The sequence below is a fragment of the Gobio gobio genome, assembly GCF_949357685.1.
Source record: "Gobio gobio genome assembly, chromosome: 21".
Classification (NCBI taxonomy): Eukaryota; Metazoa; Chordata; class Actinopteri; order Cypriniformes; family Gobionidae; genus Gobio; species Gobio gobio.
The window spans coordinates 42,095,049-42,118,732 of NC_137117.1; the positions used below are offsets into that span (position 1 = coordinate 42,095,049).

The 23,684-nt window shown below is 38.1% G+C and overlaps 1 protein-coding gene across 2 annotated transcripts in view; it reads left to right on the forward strand.

The window, feature by feature from the left end:
* LOC307117425 (alpha-2,8-sialyltransferase 8E-like) overlaps nucleotides 1-23,684 on the forward strand; it is a 37,038-nt gene that overhangs the window by 752 nt on the left and 12,602 nt on the right. For both annotated transcript variants that reach the window (XM_079802251.1, XM_079802250.1), the window contains exons 2-4: nucleotides 57-150; nucleotides 9,520-9,600; nucleotides 11,436-11,522. In XM_079802251.1, the coding sequence (XP_079658377.1) occupies nucleotides 57-150; nucleotides 9,520-9,600; nucleotides 11,436-11,522 (262 nt within the window). The remainder of the gene's footprint in view (nucleotides 1-56; nucleotides 151-9,519; nucleotides 9,601-11,435; nucleotides 11,523-23,684) is intronic.

Consider the following 23,684-nt stretch of genomic DNA (forward strand, 5'->3'; position numbering starts at 1 on the left):
TCTAACATGTTGTCCGGAATAAATAAGATGTTAAAATCTGTCTGTTCCCTCCCAAGCCAAAAGCTTTAAGATGGACCTGATCTTCAGACTGCTACTTATTGTGGGAATCTTGATATATCTGTATTTTCTCTGGATGGGATGGAGGATGGGGTAAGAAATAAACACATTTTTATTTGTATTTATTTTTATGTTTATTCTTCCTACCTGTTTAGAAATAGGTGTCTTGTCTTATTGTCTAATGGCAGCTGGTAATAACATATAAGTTCAGTTTAAGTTGTAGTACATAGTAAAGGCACTAACCAGATTTACTAACAGCTTGCGCCAGTGCAAACCCTCTTTTGGAGTTAAAAAAAACTACTGTTAGGATTCACTAAAGACAGGCAGTGATAAATTAGCGCTGAAAAAGCGCGGACAGGGTTGTTTTTGCTTTTGCTGCATTTGTAGGAGTTTCCCCTTTCAGACACAAAATCTATGGGATGAGAATATTTAAATTAATCATGCAAGGTGATTTACTAAGGTTTGTGCTAGTCAATTTGCTGGTGTTTGCGCCATTATTTACCGCTCAAAAAGCACGTCTTAAACCAGACGCTAATCGTTAGATTGTGTCGGCCATTGTGGAAACGATTGTGGTCATCTGTTTTCTTTAATGATGCGTGTCGTCAGTAGATTTCACGCAGAACTGTCCATCGGCTCTTTTATGTAATTGCGTTCATGTTAATTTGCCCTGTTTAGTAAATCTGGCCCTTAATATAAAGTTAGTTTGACATCTGTTCTGGTCTGAGTATAGTGATCGTGATCTTGTGTTTCCTCTTCAGTTTTATGTTAGTTTATGTTCCCTTTTTCTTATGCCGAGTTCACACTGCACGATTTTAGCCTGGATTTTGACTCGCCGACAGGTTTGAAAATCGCCACCAAATGCGAGTGACAATCACGCAGTGCGAATGATCAAAGAAACAATCTGAGAGAATCGCAGATGAGTCGCCGACACCCGTGAGATATTTGGCATATTTTTTTCTCTCCTTCTCGCTGTAAATTAATGCACAGACAATTTGTATTGCAAGCTTCTTGCGGGCTATCATTTTTAATAACAATTCCAGTCTTGAGCAAGTCCGGGCGCATGCATGATCTTGCGTTATTTCCTTGTCACTTCTTGCGTGTGATTGTCTATGAAACGTAGTTTTCGTATGAGTTGTCGGCGAAGTCATGCAGTGTGAAACCTCCTGTCGATGATCCATCATTCATGCAGTGTGAACACCAAACGTCAACCTCCCCCAGTTTCTCTTGAAGCCAATACGGGAGTGACTTAAACTCCAATTCATCGACTGACCGCTAGGGACAGGCTCCAGAAGGGAGCAGAATCTCATTGAGCCCCATGTTAAAATGCCCAACTTTACAGCAGAAAAAAACATGTTTACAGCCTGGTACAAATTGTGATTTTGGTGTATATATCTAATATTGCCCTTCATGACAACTGTGAGGGGGTGATTTTTTTTTTAAACTTCTGCACAATTAAGGGCGTGGCCACTTGAGTGACAGGTGGATTGGCGCTGTCGTCACTGCTAGCCGTTTGTCTGCTGTCTGTTAGCTCCTGTCACTCCACCTGTCAGCTCCTCTCTGTCCATTTTCGGTTATCCGGGAGTGACGCGCTGCCAAGATGGCAACAGCCACACTTTAGGCTTTAGAAACGCTCTTCAGAAACCTATGGGTGACGTCACGGACACTACGTCCATATTTTTTTACATGGTGAACACAGCAGTGACTGAATGCTACCCCAGATAGTCATATTGCTATGTGAAAGATAGTGTGAGAAGAACAGTGTTCTGACAACTTTGAAAATCATGCAATGTGAACGTGGCATTAGTTAATAAGTTACGGTTTTTGATTTGCCCTCATGTGTTTCTCTTGTGCACTCTAAAAAGAGATGTGTTAAAAAACAACACACTGAGTGTGTTGATGCTATTTTGACACATGTTGTGTAGATATAACACACAATGTGTGTTAAATGTTACTCTGGATAGAACATCAGTGGGTGTTTTGGCAGCCAATCACATCATGCCTCTTTTTCAATGTCTTTTTCAAATGCTTTCTCCGCTTTTCACTTGTTATCACTGACCAGACTGACTTTATTTCTGTCAGACAGAAGCTCTTATTGAGATGAACAGGATTTGTGTTGATGATTCAGTGAATGTTTCATCTGAAGTCACCAGAATCGTGATTAGTGGCTCCTTTATTGGAGCTCTTGACCCTTGACCCTTTCACATCAGTTTTTCTCTGTTTGCTGTGACTGTGTGTTTATTAAACAGATTTGAAGCAACAAAAATTACCATGAGAAAATTATGATCAGATGATAATGTTATCATTGCATACATTTGCTGAGCTCAGCAAGTGTTTGATAGGTGAAACTTCATTGTAAAAAATATTTTCAGTTATTAATTATTTTTTTAATGTTATTGTTGTCATTATCTGCACATTTGTTTTTAGATACACTGTGCACATAGGATGTTCTAGTCTATGGTGTCACACAGGCACACACACATATCAAGAATCAGCTCATTAATCTCAATAATGGTGACAAACCAAAAGCGTCATCCCGCAATGCATTCTGGGAGTCACCATAGTACAAAACTCATCCATGACTCCCAGCATGCACTGCAGGATGAAGTGTTTGTTACCATTGTTGCGATTCATGATCTGATTCTTGATGTGTGTGTTTGACGAGTATCTGCTGCAGCTCTAAACTTTCTGAAAACATTACATTTTTTATTTTTAAAGAATTCATTCTGCACTGATGGACATCATGGACTAACTTCACAAAACTTTTATAGCTAACAGCACACAAATAAAGTAAATGTGTACCATCCATTTACACATAAACTGGATCAGATCTTGAGATTATGACTTGATCAAGAAACTTCTGACCGTGTTTTCATGCCATAACAAACATATTTGATTAAAAGGCAGTTACAGCAGAAAGAGGAGAATTAAAAGACAAGTAAAGGGTAAAGAGCTCAAATAAAGGAGCCACTGATCACGATTCTGGTGACTTCAGATGAAACATTCAATGAACCATCAACATCTAAACCTCTGTTCATCTCAATAAGAGCTGGTGTGTGTAGATTCATGATGTCTAAAACATGCAGGTAATACAATAAACAGTCAAACACTCTTTAATAAACGTCAATGGACTAAACACAAGTTACCAATACGTGTCAGTGTTCATCCAAACACGAAGTAACTACACACATACAGGCAAATACACACATACAGTCACATGCGACACACATCTGACACGTTGTGTAACTATAACACATTATTGTGTAAAAGGTTTCAACACACTTCTGTGTAAGAGGAATAACACATTAGTTGAGTTACAGGTAACACAGAGATGTGTTAAAGAAAACGACACAGGTTGTGTGTTAAATTTTACGCAAGCACACACACTACATGTGTTAAAATCTACACAACATGTGTTGTCCCTGAGAACACACACACACAATATGTGTTAAAATCTACACAACTTGTGTTGTCCCTGAGCACACACACTACATGTGTTAAAATCTACACAACATGTGTTGTCCCTGAGAACACACACACACAATATGTGTTAAAATCTACACAACTTGTGTTGTCCCTGAGCACACACACTACATGTGTTAAAATCTACACAAAATGTGTTGTCCCTGACCACACACACTACATGTGTTAAAATCTACACAACATGTGTCAATTTTTAACACATCTGGTTGTGTTGTTCTCAACACATCATATTATAAAGCGCGACACACACCATCATTGTGCATTCGTATGCAGTGTTTATGTTCTCAAACTAAATAAAAGATATTTATATAGAATGTTTTATCAGTTGCTACGTTTTAATTTAATTCAAAGCGCAAACTCTGTCAACTGTTATCTCTTCATGATCTTTTCTCAAAAGCGGCATCGATGTGGTGTTGAAGTGTGAATAATTGAGTTTATAGAGTCATAGAGTTTGAAACATTGTACTTTGTGTGCACATGCGTTCTGTACTCGACTATTGATTAAATGCTTAATAATTTAGTTTCACTTTATTTTTAAAATTACATCTGAGTATGTGATTACCTGACACAATTAGTGTGTTAAAATGACTTACACATTTATTGTGTTAAATTTGACACAACATGTGTTGTCCCTGAGCACACTCACTACATGTGTTAAAACTAACACGACATGTGTCATTTTTAACACAACTCTTTTTAGAGTGTGTCTAGTTAATTATCTTGTTTAGTCCCTATGTCCCATAGACTGGTTGAATCCGAAATTGCCCTCTAAACCCTTATTCACTTTAGTCCACTAATACAGTTCACTTAAAGGAGTGAGTGAAAACGAGTGAGTGATTAGGACAGTGGCTGTAAACTCATAATTGCGGTGCATTGTGGGATAGAATGAGCGCACTTGATAACGTCCACATTCAGAACGATGACAACAAACTATTATAACAGTATAACAAACTGTGACTGGTGCCATCTTGCGTCCACAAAGCGACTGTATTGAAAATTACTACTCGACTTGTTGACAGGATGATTGTTTTGTACAACCCCAAATCAGAAAAAGTTGGGACAGTATGGAAAACGCAAATTAATAAAAAAAGAAGTGATTTCTAAATTTACTTTGACTTGTATTTCATTGCAGACAATATGAACAAAAAATATTTCATGTTTTGTCTGGTCAACTTCATGTCATTTGTAAATATGCATCCTTTCCTGTCATTCAGACCTGCAACACATTTCAAAAAAAGTTGGGACAGTAAAGCATTTACCACTTTGTAATGTTGCCATTCCTTTTCACAACACTTAAAAGACGTTTAGGGACTGAAGACACCAAGTGATGAAGTGTTTCAGGTGTAATTTTGTCCCATTCTTCCTGCAAACAAGTCTTAAGGTGGGCAACAGTACGGGGTCTTCGTTGTCGCATTTTGCGCTTCAAAATGCGCCACACATTCTCTATTGGAGACAGGTCGGGACTGCAGGCCAGTCAAGTACCCGTACCCTCTTCGTCCACAGTCAGGACTTTGTAATGTGTGCAGAATGTGGTTTTGCATTGTCTTGTTGAAATATGCATGGACGTCCCTGGAAAAGATGTCTTCTTGAAGGCAGCATATTATGCTCCAAAATCTCTATGTACTTTTCAGCATTAATGGTGCCTTCACAGAAGTGCAAGTTACCTTTGCCAAGGGCACTGACACAACCCCATACCATGACAGACCCTGGCTTTTGGACTTGTTGCTGGTAACAGTCTGGATGATCCTTTTCTTCTTTGGTCCGGAGCACACTGCGTCCATTCCTCCCAAAAAATACCTCAAATACTGATTCATCTGACCACAGTACATGTTTCCACTGTGTGATGGTCCATCCCAGATGCCTCCGAGCCCAGAGAAGTCGACGGCGCTTCTGGACACTGTTAACATAGGGCTTCCTTTTGGCACAGTACAGTTTTTACTGGCATTTGTGGATGTAACTACGTATTGTGGTACTTGACAAAGGTTTGCCAAAGTAGTCCTGAGCCCATGTGGTGATATCGCTTCTAGATGAATGACGATTCTTGATGCAGTGCCGCCTGAGGGATCGGAGATCACGGTTGTTCAGCTTAGGCTTGCGCCCTTGTCCTTTACGCACTGAAATTCCTCCAGATTCCTTGAATCTTTTAATTATGTTATGCACTGTTGAATGTGAAATATCCAAATCTCTTCCTATCTTTCTTTGAGGAACATTGTTTTTAAACATTTCAATAATTTTCTCACGTATTTGTTGGCAAACTGGCGATCCTCGGCCCATCTTTGCTCCTAAAGGATTAGACCTTTCTTGGATGCTGCTTTTGTACCAAATCATAATTACAATCACCTGTTGACATCACCTGTTTCAAATCACATCATTATTTAACCATTTTACCTCATTACTAGCCCTAAATTGCTCCTGCCCCAACTTTTTTTGAAATGTGTTGCAGGTCTGAATGACAGGAAAGGATGCATATTTACAAATGACATGAAGTTGACCAGACAAAACATGAAATATTTTGTGTTCATATTGTCTGCAATGAAATACAAGTCAAAGTAAATTTAGAAATCACTTCTCTTTTTTTTTATTTGCGTTTTCCATACTGTCCCAACTTTTTCTGATTTGGGGTTGTACATTGTAATGGATTATAACACAAGAAACAGGCTGGATGTACATTATCCCTTACATCTTTGGACCTTTATACAAACAAAACAGATCATGGAAAGATCATATATTTTGTATATATGACAACTAGGATATATATGGATTTTTGAGTATGATTGTAATAAAGTTTGTTGTCATGGGAAGACCGGCGAACATTTAACAATTTATTTAAGAAATAAACATAAAATGAAAGTAAAAATGGCAGCCGTCACTCCTCCTTTTATGCATCTGAGCTCCTCCATGAGATGCAAGACTGGTGCGGCGCGCAGCTGGCGCTCATTATCACTTACCGGCCTTGCCCTGCTTGCCACAATTAATTATTTTATTTTTTTAACAAGGCATGAAATGACTTGATGCTCGACTCAGAATCGTGACAAAAGACTCCAGACTTGACTTAAGATGAAATACTTTCTGAACATCTCTGCCACCTGTCGTGGAAATGTCAACTCTTTAGTGGTGAGATTGTAATGAAAACCAAACTCAATTGTCTTCGAAGTAATTCATTCTTGCAAGAAGGCCATTCACATACAGACAAAGTGTCTGCAGAGAAGGACAGCCTCACCCAGTGCGGGCTGCCTTATATATACGTTGTCACCCCTAACTCACTCTGATAACAGTTTTCCTGTTATGCTTAAGTGGAATTGAAAATATATACCGCGAAAGGAGGCAAAGGCCATCTCTAGTCCCCGAATAGAGGAGCCTCTTCTAAGAAACAGCAGGATGTAGACATGTTTTTGCAAACACAATTTTATTTTGTCTTGTCTGACCAGAGGTGTCAAAAGTATTCACATTCATTACTCAAGTAGAAGTATAGATACTGGGGTTTAAAAAGACTTCTGTAGAAGTTGAAGTATCAACTCAAGCTTTTTACTCTAGTAAAAGTGTAAAAGTTCTGGTTTCAAAACTACTTAAAGTATAAAAGTAAAAGTAATGTAAGGGGAAACAATGCCATTAAAGGGGTAGTTCACCCAAAAATGAAAATTCTGTCATCATTTACTCACCCTCAAGTTGTTCCAAACCTGTATGAGTTTCTTTGTTCTGAAGATATTTTGAAGAATGTTTGTAACCAAGCAGATTATATGCAACCATTGACTGCCATAGTAGGGGCAAAATGCTATGGCAGTCAATGGTTGCATATAATCTGCTTGGTTACAAACATTCTTCAAAATATCTTCAGAACAAAGAAACTCATACAGGTTTGGAACAACTTGAGGGTGTGTAAATGATGACAGAATTTTCATTTTGGAGGAAGTATCCCTTTAAGGACAAAAGATTAGGCCGCGCCACAGTGCATACCCCACCTCCTCAAAAAAAAAAATTTCTAAAGGCCATAATGACTGTAATGTTATATTAAAAAGTTAATGTTTAAATGTTTTAGATGCATAGGCTACCCGTTTCAGCTTCATTAAAGAACCACATGTGTACTGAGCAAACAGTCAAAATTCAGAGGCATGTTATCAATAACCATTATTTGAATGTGTGATCAGTGTGGCCAGATTGGGTTGACGATTTCCAGCCCAAAAACTCACCAAATGTACATTTATATTCAAAAAATGGTTATTGATAACATGCCACTGAATTTTGACTTTTTGCATCTTTACAATACTTATAGGCAACTAGTCACTCCAAGAAAAATCCCAAAACTTTAACTGACAAAATAATGTGATATTATTTTATTGCCATACCAATCAATGTTGATAAGTAAGTTATCATTTTATCTCCTTAAAACATAACATTGATGATTAAAAAAAAAATCTATTTCCCAGTAAAACGGATCAAATATGACTATATTATGTCCAGGTAGAAACTGTCTAAACGGCAATCCCTCAGAAAAACACAATGTCAACAATAAGCCAGAAGAAGAAGCCAATTTACGTGCAAAAAGTGCCCAATATAGAGATTGGAAAAACGCTATGTAATTAACAGGCATTTCACACGTTAATGCACACACCAATGTCAAAATGCGTAATTCATTGAACATAAATCCGCCAACAAAAAATAACAACAATGCGTTTACCATTGTGTTGCACTTTGCTTTGACAAAACTACAGTACGTCTTTCGTGAAGTACATGGCACATGCACTTAGCACAGTCCAAACGGATTAATCGTTGATTTAAACCTTTCAGCAGCTGTCAGGGTTGCAAGTTGCAGATGTCCTGAGTGTGTATATGACGATGGACAGGAGTCATGGTTATATTTATAAAGAGTCTTCGAGTCACAGGTGTAATTCACGTTTGAGAGTTGAGTCACTCTCCCACTCTTTACTGTAGATACAACTTACTGTATATTTATGCCCCTGTCATAGCGATCACTGGAATATACAGCTACGAGTTATTGCGCTAAAAACCCGGCTAAAGTCATAAATGAGCTTGTCTGCCTGCTGATCGCTGATTGGCTGAAAGTGCGTGCTCGTTGACGAGAACCCGCCCTATCTGGCAACATGGTGTGTGATTTGTGCAGGTGCAGGCGTGATTGATCGCCTACAACCCAATAGGGTGTCGGAATGGTTTGTGTTTATCCTTCTCATCCAACCACAATCAAATTCACTCTGTCCGGATGGCACGATTTATCTGGATAGGTTTTTTTTTTTTTTGACGACAAGCCCGGAATGAAAACATGCCGAAATAACGAGGCTATTATTAAAATGTAAGGAGTAGAAGTAAAAAGTAGGCTGAAAAATAATTACTCCAGTAAAGTATAGATACCCAAAATTTCTACTTAAGTAAGGTAACGAAGTATTTGTACTTCGTTACTTGACACCTCTGTGTCTGACACATGAGATAGCACACATGCACAGTCATGTTCCACTAAGATCAGTTGTCTGTTGTTATGCAAACACATACATAATATAAAGTAAATACAACCTGCATAAAGCAAAATTAATTTACACTACACGCCGGACTTGGGACCACCGGACTAGGGAGTACTAAATCCACATGACTAGATAGAAGAGAGACCAACAAACTGGGGAGCCTAGGGACCACCAGTCAGGGGAGTTTTTTCCCTCTCCATCTCCTCCTCTCAGACTTTGTGAGGATCAATGAGGGAGTGCACCGAATAAAGCACAGAGAACAGACAGGCAATATGAAACTGACGATAACTGCCGTTTTTGATTGACGATGATCATTTTTGACAAAGAGCATCAATCTTGAAGCCTGACAGCAATGAAGAGATTTAATTTATATACTTCTGTATGTATTCTGTATATTTCTGTTTCTCAATATGTCTCTATATATAGCAAGACTATTTGTGACAGTAATGTTTACTGGCATTTCTTTGTTGTGGAATGGAGCAGATTACAGCCTTTATTTTCTTATTCTGCAGAAGTGAAATGACAGACAACTTTACATTACTGAACTGCATGAGACTCCGTCAACATTTTGCCAACATCACTTCAGCTAAGAGGTGAGAGGAATGATTATTTCACAACAGGGAGAATGATGTCACTTAAATACGCATATTATTGAGAAGATATCTGAATTCTGTTTCACACTAAATACAGTGCATCCGGAAAGTATTCACAGCGATTCACTTTTTCCACATTTTGTTATGCCACAGCCTTATTCCAAAATGGATTAAATTCATCATTTTTTTCCTCAAGTCTACAAACAATGCCCCATAATGACAATGTGAAAGAAGTTTGTTTGAAATCTTTGCAAATGTGTTAAAGATAAGAAACGCAAAAAAAAATAATATGTACATAAGTATTCACAGCCTTTGCTCAATACTTTGTTGAAGCACATTTGGCACCAATTACAGCCTCAAGTCTTTTTGAGTATGATGCTACAAACTTGGCACACCTATTTTTGGGCAGTTTCTCCCATTCTTCTTTGCAGGACCTCTCAAGCTCCATCAGGTTGGAGGGGGAGCTTCAGTGCACAACCATTTTTAGATCTCTCTAGAGATGTTCAATCAGGATCAAGTCTGGGTTCTGGCTGGGCCACTAAAGGACATTCACAGAGTTGTCCTGTAGCCACTCCTTTGTTATCTTGGCTGTGTGCTTAGTGTTGTTGTCCCGTTGGAAGATGAACCTTTGCTCCAGTCTGAGGTCCAGAGCACTCTGGAGCAGGTTTTCATCAAGGATGTCTCTGTACATTGCTGCATTCATCTTTCCCTCCATGCTGACTAGTCTCCCAGTTCCTGCCGCTGAAAAACAGCCCCACAGCATGATGCTGCCACCACTGCTTCACTGTAGGGATGGTATTGGCCCGGTGATGAGCTGTGCCGGGTTTCCTCCAGACATGACACATGCCATTTAGGCCAAAGGGTTCAATCTTTGTTTCATCAGACCAGCGAATTTTGTTTCTCATGGTCTGAGAGTCCTTCAGGTGCCTTTTCGCAAACTCCAGGCGGCCTTTTACTGAGGAGTGGTTTCCGTTTGGCCACTCTACCATACAGGCCTGATTGGTGGAGCGCTGCAGAGATGGTTGTTCTTCTGGAAGGTTTTCCTCTCTCCACAGAGAAACGCTGGAGCTCTGTCAGAGTGACCATCGGTTTCTTGGTCACCTCCCTGACTAAGGCCCTTCTCCCCTGATCACTCAGTTTGGCCGGGCGTCCAGCTCTAGGGAGAGTCCTGGTGGTTCCAACCTTCTTTCATTTACTGATGATGGAGGCCGCTGTGCTCATTGGGACCTTCAATGCTGCAGTAATTTTTCTGTACCCTTCTCCAGATCTGTGCCTCAATGCAATCCTGTCTCGGAGGTCTACAGACAATTCCTTGGACTTCATGGCTTGGTTTGTGCTCTGACATGCACTGTTATCTGTGGGACCTTATATAGACAGTTGTGTCCAAATCATGTCCAATCAACTGAATTTACCACAGGTGGACTCCAATCAAGTTGTAGAAACATCTCAAGGATGATCAGTGGAAACAGGCTGTGAATGTACATGTGATTTTTTGTTGTCATTTAAATTTTTAATACATTTGCAAAGATTTCAAACAAACTTCTTTCACATTGTCATTATGGGATATTGTTTGTAGAATTGAGAGGGAAAAATATGAATTTAATCCATTTTGGAATAAGACCGTAACATAAAACAATGTGGAAAAAGAGAAGCGCTGTGAATACTTTCCGGATGCACTGTATATATATAAAAATGTCACTGCAGAATTCCAAGATTAACCTAACACAATCAACTATGCCAGAGAGCTGTGTAATATTTATATTTAATTGACATTACCTTATCAATTCTTGATTCACCAAAGAACAAACAATGCAGTAATGTTTCTCCTATTTCAGTACTGATTTGAAGAACTTAACTGCGGATCTCTCAGCATTTATGAGGTGTCCACATGTGTCCAATATAACACAAAAGGAGCTAAAAAGGTGTGTCCCTTTCTTACTAGGCTGTTGTGTTCTACAACAGACAATGTATATGAACTTAAATATGACTGTTGTTGGCGCATAGGTGTATAATGTCCAATTGTGCTCCTGGAGCGCCACTGTCCTGCAGAATTCAGCTCCAATCCAATTAAATACACTTAAAATAGCTAATCAAGGGCTTCAAAATTGTAGGTGTGCTGGGAAAGTTGGAGCTAAAATCTGCAGAGCATTATCTATATAGTGTATGCAGTGACACAAGACATGCTGTAACATTATGAAGACAGTCAAATTATCCTACATTAATGCATTTACTCCTTCCACATATGGAACAAATTAAAATCACGAGGTAAACAATGTGTGAAACAAATATATAGTGGCATATAGATGTATAAAAAACAATTATATTGATGGTGCAGGGTCATCGTCCAACATGGCTTGAGCTAATTGGACTTGGTCAGTCCAAATCCGATTTTTGTGCATATCTGATTGGAGATCATATTGTAAATAGCAAGTGTGAACAGCAAAAATGCAAATTTTAAATATCCAATCTCAAGCCTCATGAAAACATGTGAGACGTTATTGTAAACATGCTAAAAGTTACTGCAGAAACAAGGTTGTGTTGTTGCAGTACCGGTCAAGCACAAAGTTACAATATAATGGAGACATGTTTTGAAACTTGCAGAGACGACAGAATAAAGGCGCTCATCAGTCTCTTAAGTTTCTGCCACTGCCTCATGAAATACAGTCATCCAGTGCGGCTACATGTTGTAAATAAGACAATATCTGTATTGCAAAGCCCTCCATGCTGCTGCTTATTCATATATACTGTATATTAATATAATTCATTAATTGTATTATTAATACATTCAATAAAAATTTTTACAAAAGCACTAAAACACCCAACCTCTTCATGAACATAGGATACGCAAAATCTCTCATTTGGATAAAGAAAACCAGTGTCGTTAACAAGGTTTTTATGGATGACGATAGTAATGAAAGTAAAGACGATTACAGTGACATACAGGAGTCGTACATTATGTTCATGTCCATTATTATTGATGCACAAACAAACCGTGTATTTCTGATATTTCTGTTGCATTGTCTTGCCCGTGCTTTCGTCCGTCGCGTTCTTTCTATTCTCCGACCCTGCAGCTTTCTCGGTTAGCTTAGTGTTAGCTTGGCACCAGTCAGAGAGTTTCTTCAATTTACTCATGCTACTTCTCAATGTAGAGTTCCCTCAGTGTCATTGCACATTGACTATTCAGTTCTTGTCTTTGACTGACGAACTGAAAATAATGGAAGCATGTCCAGAATCCGTCTCTGCAGTCATCTCAACCATCGAACTCCAGCAACAGAAAATAGACATACAATTATACCTGCATATTTTTTTTTCTCTGGTGCTGGGATGTCTCATGGTGTTGGTCAATTTCAACCACTAACAACTAACCACACTTATGAGACATGATTTTGAACACTTCATTGAGTTTTGTTTTGAAGAAAGTCTATTTTAATTGTATTTTAATTTTGATCAATGTTTAATCAACTATTTGCCTGTATATTTAATAAATAAGAAGCAAACCAAGATCGCCGGGAATGGGTTGACGTGCGTAACTGGCCTGTTTCCTCGGCCTCTGAGTAAGGCTGAAATTATAGCGTCTTTCTGTTTTTAATATATTTCTTGAATATATGTCTTAATTACAGTAGGCCTATATATAGTTATGATATGTGTGGCTGCACCGGGGTCCGTCATTACTAGGTTAAAGTTACGCCACTGTCCTTATAAGGAGAAAATATGTTGTTTTAACGACATTTTTTTTCTCGTTATTACGAGAAAAGATGTTGTTAAAATGACATAACAAAGACATGAAAATGCATCAACAAAGAATGATATTGGCAATATGGAAATGACCATAATAAACACATTTAGGAGGCATTCAAAATATGAACCAAAGTGTCACTGAATATCCCATTGCTGGAATTCACTGTTCGTACCTTGGATTCGGCTTGCAAATGCGGCCTGAACGTGTTCTGTAAGGTGCATTTCTGACCTTAGTGGGAGAGTGTACACAGCAAAATCCCCAGTGTTAAATGAACACTCCTCAGTGTACATATGTGTCCACACTACAGGGTGTTAAAAGTAACACTTAAGAAGTGTTAAAGTTAATGAGATAAATAAGTGATTAATTAAGTTATGATTGCCCATTAGTGATGAGAAACACAAGAACTACAACTGACTTCAGCCACAGCTTTAGATGAAATCAATTGAAGATAAAAGAAGACATTAAATCTCTGAAGATCTCAGTAGATGAGGATTAAACAACTCCACAAACAGCATTACCAGCTTCACACATTACTAACCAGACTGACTTTATTTCTGTTTTAATAAAATATTATTAAAAAACTATTTCAGTCAAACTGTATTTTAATAGTTACCATGCTGGTGATCAGTGTTTGCTTTAGTTGGGCTCTTGACCCTTTCCTTATTTACTTTAATGTTTTTCAGTTGCTTTTACTGTGTGTTTATAAAGCACATTTGTTATGGTAAGAATAACCAAGAAAAACTGCGATTAGGTGATGATCATGACATTGATTATGGTTATAGTGGTGATTTGTTATTAAGTTTTGTTTTATTCATAATAGTAACCATGTTATTCTACAGCATGTAATCAGCACTATTGTGGCAATCTGATAATATGCTGGACTGAAATAGTTCTCAAAAGGTTTTAATCTAAACTGAAACTAGACACACACAAACATAAAGAATCTGTGTATGAATCTCAACACTGGTGACAATCAATAAAAAGCTTCATGCTGCAATGCATGCTGGTACCACCAATCAAAACACCCCGAAGGGTCCCAGCATGCATTGTGGCATGAATAAATTATGCATCTGAATTGACAAATTTTCTTTGAATCTTACTAATTGCTTTTACTTTTGTGTTTTGTACTTTTTGTGACTTTTTGTAGCTTGTTTTATGTTCAGAGTGGATCTGTTTATCTGATTTTTTTATTGTCACCAGTGTTGCGTTTCATACACTGATTATTGATATCTGTGTGTGTCTAAATGATGCTAAAGATTAATCCCCTTTGAGCTCAAGTTTTTCTGAATATCAAATTGTAACAACAATGCCAAGCTTATACTGTAAAATCATATGGTCACTATTATGAATACTATACACTATAACCAGAGCATTAGACTCAAAATTCAAGCAGTGATTCAGGCCATTACATTGATATGTCATTATTGTTTTACCACAGATTCCCCTGCCATAACAAATGTGATTTTACACACACAGTGAAGGTAGCCAATGAAACATTAAAGTTAAAAAGAAAAGGGTCAAGAGCCCAACTAAAGCAAACACTGATAACCAGTATGGTAACTATTAAAATGCAGTTTGACTGAAAGTGGTTATAAAAATTAGCCTGACGTCGTCATACTCAATTCTAGTCAGAATATGAGTCTGATACTGCTCCGTTGGGCTGTGATTATGGGGCGTGTTTCAACCGAACCAGGAAAGATCTCAATTGGATAGAACTACAACCAATCAGAGCAACGGAGCGACGCATAACTTTAGTTGTCAAATGTCAACAGAACTCAACTGCACTGTGTTGCCATGTCCGCGGGTTGAAGCGACCCCAATTATGTGACATACAAACCCATGAATGCGATTTTTAGCTGCCAGCCCTGCCAAAATAACACATATTTTACCCCTCAAATGCCTTTTTCTCCCGGAGAACCCCCCCTGGAAAGCTATTGGGCTTGTTTTTGGCTAGTTTTGAGGAACGTTAGCAATTGGGTTTTGTTGTAAAAACTTGGCAACCCTGTCTGCACGCACGCTGGAATAAGTAGCCTAACGTTAGAAGAAAAACATGTAAACGATCTTTGCCGGTGTTGTAAAAAAGAATTTAAGGATACACAGAGTACTTACCAACACGATCATCATTTCTGAGAGAAATAGTAAAGGTGAATGCATATACGAACAAGTTCTCCGTTTAGGATTAGAACAAATTCAACCCAAGCGCCTTTGATACGTTACTGTTGATCATTTGTCCATCATCGTCTAAAGCCCGCCCTGACAATTTCATTGGTCCGAACAGTTTCTGTTCGGGGATAATTACTTCTCTACCGATCAATTCCAGACCGAACTGCCCGAGTAAAAATGTTGTGGGCGGGGCTAAGTTCGGCTGGCATCCAGGCTATATAAAAATAGTTTTTTAATAATATTTTAATAAAGTCAGTCTGGTTAGTAATGTGTGAAGCTGGTAATGCTGTTTGTGGAGTTGTTTAATCCTCCTCTGCTGAGATCTTCAGAGATTTAATGTCTTCTTTTATCTTCAATTGATTTAATCTAAAGCTGTGGCTGAAGTCAGTTGTAGTTCTTGTGTTTCTCATCACTAATGGGCAATCATAACTTAATTAATCACTTAATTATCTCATTAACTTTAACACTTCTTAAGTGTTACTTAACACCCTGTAGTGTGGACACATTTGTACACTGAGGAGTGTTCATTTAACACTGGGGATTTTGCTGTGTACTATGTGCTTTGGAAGGTCAGTAGGTGTGGATTCTGGTTGTGAAAGGTGTATTTGTGGTGAGTGTGGTGTATGGGGAGAAAAGTCCTCTGTATGTGCAGTGGTACTTTGAGAGTCATTGTTCTGGGGCATGAGCCGTGATGGAGGGGGCTCTGCAACAGGAAGGATGTGGCGTCGGTTCCTCCTGTATGTACTCAGGGGTTTGTCTACTTTTAGTTCATGTACTGCTTTCCTGTAGTTAAATTTCTTCTGACTGAATTGACCACGCGCTTTGCAACATTTATTGTAATGATTCATTTTCTTGAAGTTATGACACTGTTGTCCGAAAGCTGGGAATTTCTCTTTCTTTGCTGCATGATTATGGAAGGTCGTTCTTAAAGAGCCTGACACTTTTAGAGTAGGCTATATATTAGAGTATACAAATCGCACTGTACTGTACTGTATTTTACTGTACAGATTATTTATCACAATGATCTACAGTGTTGGTATAGTGCTGGTGAAGTGCTGGTCCAGGCTGTTTTATGCTGGTTAGTGTTGGTATAGTGCTGGTCCAGGCTGGTTTATGCTGGTTAGTGTTGGTATAGTGCTGGTCCAGGCTGGTTTATGCTGATTAGTGTTGGTATAGTGCTGGTCCAGGCTGGTGTATGCTGGTTAGTGTTGGTATAGTGCTGGTCCAGGCTGGTTTATACTGGTTAGTGTTGGTATAGTGCTGGTTTATGCTGGTTAGTGTTGGTATAGTGCTGGTCCAGGCTGGTTTATGCTGGTTAGTGTTGGTATAGTGCTGGTCCAGGCTGGTTTATGCTGATTAGTGTTGGTATAGTGCTGGTCCAGGCTGGTGTATGCTGGTTAGTGTTGGTATAGTGCTGGTCCAGGCTGGTTTATACTGGTTAGTGTTGGTATAGTGCTGGTTTATGCTGGTTAGTGTTGGTATAGTGCTGGTCCAGGCTGGTTTATGCTGGTTAGTGTTGGTATAGTGCTGGTCCAGGCTGATTTATGCTGGTTAGTGTTGGTATAGTGCTGGTCCAGGCTGGTTTATGCTGGTTAGTGTTGGTGTAGTGCTGGTTAGTGTTGGTTTAGTGCTGGTCCAGGCTGGTTTATGCTGGTTAGTGTTGGTTTAGTGCTGGTCCAGGCTGGTTTATGCTGGTTAGTGTTGGTGTAGTGCTGGTTAGTGTTGGTATAGTGCTGGTCCAGGCTGGTTTATGCTGGTTAGTGTTGGTATAGTGCTGGTCCAGGCTGGTTTATGCTAGTTAGTGTTGGTATAGTGCTGGTCCAGGCTGGTTTATACTGGTTAGTGTTGGTATAGTGCTGGTTTATGCTGGTTAGTGTTGGTATAGTGCTGGTCCAGGCTGGTTTATGCTGGTTAGTGTTGGTATAGTGCTGGTCCAGGCTGATTTATGCTGGTTAGTGTTGGTATAGTGCTGGTCCAGGCTGGTTTATGCTGGTTAGTGTTGGTGTAGTGCTGGTTAGTGTTGGTTTAGTGCTGGTCCAGGCTGGTTTATGCTGGTTAGTGTTGGTATAGTGCTGGTCCAGGCTGGTTTATGCTGGTTAGTGTTGGTGTAGTGCTGGTTAGTGTTGGTATAGTGCTGGTCCAGGCTGGTTTATGCTGGTTAGTGTTGGTAGCTGGTGGACCAGCATATTCATGCTGTTCTCAAACAAAAAGGCATGGTCTTGCAGGATTGAGTGTGAGTAGGCCAGCTGTCTGTTTGCAAGTAATGTTTTGGGGACAAGCATTGTTTTTGCTTGCATATTTCTATATTCAACATGTAGATCAGAAATTTGTTATTTTAATATTATTCATATGCATAATTAAATCTATAATGTATTTGTGAAGTTTAAGTGCATGAGAAAGTTATATATACTGCATGAGCTTAAGTTTGCATGACATATTACTGTCATATGGAGGGAGAAGGACGGAGATATTTTGGTCATACAAGAATGTGTGTACATGTTCTATCATGGACTGTATGAAGGACCTCACTGTATATGTAGCACCTGTTTCCGATGATGTAACAGTAGCTTATATTATCAACTGATGTAAGCAGGAAGTATACATTCTATTTTAAACAGACCAACATGTTTCTTTACCTTGTAAGGATTTGCAAATCCTGTGGTCAGTGGTATATAATGCTCACTGTTAATGTACAACCTGAGAGAAACATACAGCTGGCACGATAACAACACGTTTCTCTCCTATGTCGAGACATATGACAATAAAGAGCTTTTTGACAAGGCAACTGGTATTCCGGTCCTGTGATTCAATCATAACGGGGACAAAAGCTGAATTTTCAGATCTACAAACACATCAATGATGTAAATAACCAGTGTTGGGGAGTAACGGAATACATGTACCGGCGTTACGTATTCAGAAAACAAATTATGAGTAATTGTATTTCGTTACAGTTACAATTTAAATAGTTGGTATTTAGAATACAGTTACATTGTTGAAATCAATGGATTACATTACGATACTTCTCTGTTTCATGAGTTTATTCTCTCTCTAAATAAATTAAGACAACTCCATGCATTTCCCAGAACGCCCTATTATGAAAACGTGCGGACGCGGTTAGCTTGATCACAATGGAGTCGGAAGAAGAGCAGCGGTAGCTAGAGACAACAGAGAACAACAGAGCCAGGGCAAGAACGAAGCGTTCATGAACCTGTTGTTCAACAAAATACAACGTTTAATAACATGTTTTAACTCTCTTCATATAGTCAGTCGAGTGTTTGTAAGCTGATTTGGCTTCTTATCACAGAATGATGCAGACAATGCATTCCTATTTTATAGTATTAGTGATAAAGTCTGTCAATCAGCACTTTATTATTATGAAAATACCAGAGAAGGTTTGAAGAACTAAAAAGTGTTTCTATATTTTACTATATCTCTTTACATAAATATTATTTTCTATTTAAAATTATAATTTCGTAAAAACCCAACTACTCAAACGCCCTATAGGTTGCACCTGATGGGAAAAACGTGGCTTTCTTCCAATTAAAATTTTATTTTACTGTATCTCTTTACATAAATATTTTTTACTTAAAAATTATAATTTCGTTATTTTACTAACCCAACTAATGACTCATCCGCTTTCCATTAGTTTGCACGTGAGGGGGGAAACATAGCTTTCTTCCACTTAAGAAGAGTTGTGCACATTTAAAGGTGAACTATGTAGGATTTTTGCAGTAAAATATCCAGAAACCACTAGGCCAGTGTTATATATTTTGTTCAGTTGAGTACTTAGAATATCCCAACTGTTCTAAACTATTTGTAAATCGTGAGAAAATTGCTATTTTACCCGAGGAACCGGGACGTGTGAGGGAGTCGCCTGTCGATTGCGTCATATCTGCGTCACCCTCGGTCTCCGGTTTTATTCAGTGAAACACTTTACTCTCACTGCATTGTGAACAAGTGTCATAGCAGCCGCCGAGCGAACGTCATAAATTCCTTTTCAACACACTCAGATATATCTAATACGATAAACAGAGTTGCGTTACCTCAGACTCATGACTGGAAAAGAGGAAGTAGCGCCGGCAACCGTGTCATAATAAAAGTCCCGCCAGCGACTATGCCATAATAACAGTCCCGCTCTTCAATCACTCCTGCGGCCTTGCTCAGCTCCACAACACTCGCTCCTGCTCTGCTTCAGACTACAGTAATGTCAATAATCGCATCCATGAACATGATTTCTGCCCGAGTCCTATCCTGACTGTTTTCCACCGGCTGTGAGGTGAAGACCACATGTCCCGAGATTCTGAGCTCAAACGTGCCGTCATCAAACTACGCCTTTGTTTTGAACAGGCGACCTCTAGTGGACGGAAAAGTTACATAGTGTAGCTTTAAGCTATTTTTATTTTACTATATCTCTTTACATAAATCCTATTTTCGTTATTTTCCTCACCCAACTAATTACTGGCTTTCCAATAGGTTACATGCACTTTTCACAATCCATTACAGAGCTGATAAATTTTGATTTTGCATATTGTTCTTTAAATGTTCTTTCGTGTAGTTCATACAACCACCTTACAATATTTCAATAACATTTGATTTATTTTGTAGTCTATGCTTTGCACAACAAAAAGTTAATTGTGCTGGTAAATCCAGAGTTTCGGTCTGAGTCCCATTTTCTTGTTCTTGATTTGTTGTTCTTCTGTGTTTTAATAATTGTGTGTTATCAGAATCACCTTCACACTGTAAAACCCAACAAGTTAAGATAACTCATTTAATTTGAGGAAACTGATTACCTGAATTAAATTGAGTTTATCAAACTTAATTGAAGTAAAGAAAAACTGTAGTTATGAGTACTCTGAACTTATTTTAATTGAGTCCACTAAACCAAGGATATTTCTTAATATCCAATTAAACTACACTGCATTCAAATAATTTTTACAGCTAAAAATTCACTATAATGAGTAAAACAACAGAAATAACAAACTTTAAATTAACTCAGAGAGCTTGCTAGTTACTGCTAGCTCACAATAGCACACACAAAGTCAAACCCAATGAGTTAAGCAAACTCATTACATTTGAGGAAACGTATTACCTCAAATAATTTGAGTTTAAAAACCAACAGTTATGAGTACTCTAAGCTCATTTCAGTTGAGTACACTAATAGACATTTTTTTTAAATGATTCTTAATATATGTTGCAGTTGAGTAATTAAGTGATTAATTAAGTGATGATTGAGCATTAATTATGAACACCTGATGATAATGAGCAGAATCACAGAAGGAAAGAGAAACACAAGAACTACAATTGATTTAAGCCACAGCTTTAGATGAAATAACAGAAGATAAAAGAAGACATTCAATCTCTGAAGATCTCAGCAGAGGAGGATTAAACAACTCCACAAACAGCATTACCAGCTTCACACATTACTAACCAGACTGACTTTATTTCTGTCATTTCTGTTTTAATGAAAATAATAGTTTAATTGATGTCACCATGATGGAGATGAGTCTTTTCTTTAGTTGGGCTCTTGACCCTTAAACATTTAATTTTTATTTTTTAAATTTAAACTTAGTTTATTTTACTCTCCTCTGTCTGCTTTCAGCTTTGTGTTTAAAAAGCTCATTTGTTATGGTAAGAAATGCCTAGAGAAAATGTGATTCGGTGATGTTGGTACAATCATGTGGTGGCTTAAGTCACTGATCTCATTCAGAGTCTTATGGTCTGGTTATAGCGGTATTGTGTTCTTAATTTGTATTATTCTTAATGGTTCCTACGTGATCCAACAGCACGAGATCCAGCACTGTTGTGGTAATTGAATATGCACAATTTTAAAATCATGTAGCGCTCAAAAGTTATAATGCAGTTTTAACCTATGGCATTACTTAGGGCGTTTTCACACCTGAAAGTCCGCACCAAGGTCCGAACCGAAGTTCATGTTTTGATACTTTTTATATATTCGGTTAGTTTTGGTTTGGTTTCACATTGCAATTATGTGAGCGGACTAAAGAACTTTACATGACGCACTTGTGTCCACTCGTCGTCATCTATGTGGGCGGCATCTGGACATTGATTGGTTTGTAAACAGACGTGCGTCTGACGTCAGCGTCTTTGACAAGTTGAATGAACGGGCGCATACACAGTAAAATCCCCAGAGTTAAATTAACACTGCTCAGAGAACATTTGGTCCCACTCTACAGAGTGTTAAAGTAACACTGAATCAGTGTTAAAGTTAATGAGATAATTGAGAGATTAATTAAGTGATGATTGGCCATTAGTGATGAACACCTGATGATAATGAGTAGAATCACTGAAGGAAAGAGAAAAAGAAAAACACAAGAACTACGACTGACTATAAAAAAGACATTAAATCTCTGAAGATCTCAGCAGAGGAGGATTAAACAACTCCACAAACAGCATTACCAGCTTCACACATTACTAACCAGACTGACTTTATTTCTGTCAGACGTCTCTTATTGAGAATTAACAGATTTTTAGTTTGATTCTGTTGTGAAAATTGTTAGTTTTTAATGTGACCATCATGGTGATCAGTGTTTTCTTTAGTTGGGCAGTTTGATGACGTTTTAACGTTAGTGTTTCTCTGGCTGCTGTAACTGAGTTTGTTATGGCAAGAAAAGCAAGAGTAAACACAATCAGATGCTGTCGGCTGCTCGATGTCGAGAATATGATCATTGTATAATGATTTAATTCATTGATTTTACGACTGAGTATGAGCAATATCTTATTAACTTTTTTTATTGTGATTTTAGAGAAGATCCAACACTGTTTTAATCAGAAAAGCTGAATAAGTTTTGAAATCGATTGTACACTAATCACTTCTAACTCCTGCGAGATGAACTCACACACAGACATCAAGAATCTGCCTATGAATCTCAACAATGGTGACATGCTTCATGCCACAATGCATTCTGGGATCCATAGATGAGTTTTGCGTGATGCACCCAGAATGCATTGTGGCATGTCACCATTGTTAAGATTCATAGGCTGATTCTTGATGTCTATGTGTGAGTAAAACTCACAGGAGTTAGAAGTGCTTATTGTGTGATGTGTTAGTAAACCGCAGTACAAATTTTATGTAAAAATGTTTTGATAATGGTTTAGTTTCTCTGATGATAACATTGCTGGATCTTCTGCCCTAGAATCACAAGACTCCTATAATCAATGACTTTCAGGGGATCAGCAAATAAGGCACTATATGATGATAACAACTGTATCATAAACAACAAGCGTCAAGATTTTCTTGCCATTTTCACCGTAACAAACAGTTACAGCAGCCAGAGAAAAACTTATGTTAGCAAGTCAAGGGTCAAGAGCCCAATTAAAGCAAACACTAATCACAATAATGGTAACTTCAAACAACTTTAATTTTCAATAAAACATCAACATCTAAACCTCAATAAGAGCTTCTGTAGTCGTCTGATAGAAATAAAGTCTGTCTGGTTAGTAATGTGTGAAGCTGGTAATGCTGTTTGGGGAGTTGTTTAATCCTCCTCTGCTGAGATCTTCAGAGATTGAATGTCTTTTTAATAGTCAGTCGTAGTTCTTGTGTTTTTCTTTTTCTCTTTCCTTCAGTGATTCTACTCATTATCATCAGGTGTTCACCACTAATGGTCAATTATCACTTAATTAATCTCTCAATTATCTCATTAACTTTAACACTGATTCAGTGTTACTTTAACACTCTGTAGAGTGGGACCATATGTTCTCTGAGCAGTGTTAATTTAACTCTGGGGATTTTACTGTGTATCGTTGCATTGCTTGACTATTTTTTTATTCGTTACGTTTAAAAGTGGACATTTCAAGCTTTATATACACATATTTCTCATGTTTGTGAGGCAAGTAGCCTGCTGAGTTTCGGTTTATTTGAGACCCGCTTCAGTTCATGTGTAAAGCATGTGATCGCTCCCGTGATTATTGTCTGCTATAGACTATTTGCTTCTTATTTATTAAATCCAGGCAATTATCTGATTAAACGTTGATTAAAATTAAGATACAATTTATACAAAACGAAATTCCCATTAAAGAAATGCTTTCTAAGCAAAATCATACAAAATTTCGTTCAAAATTATTTCTGACTTTCTGTCTACTGACATATTTTCACTTTTCATAATCAATGTAGCCTAGATTGAATTTAAAAATAACGTTATAATATTTAAACATAAACAGG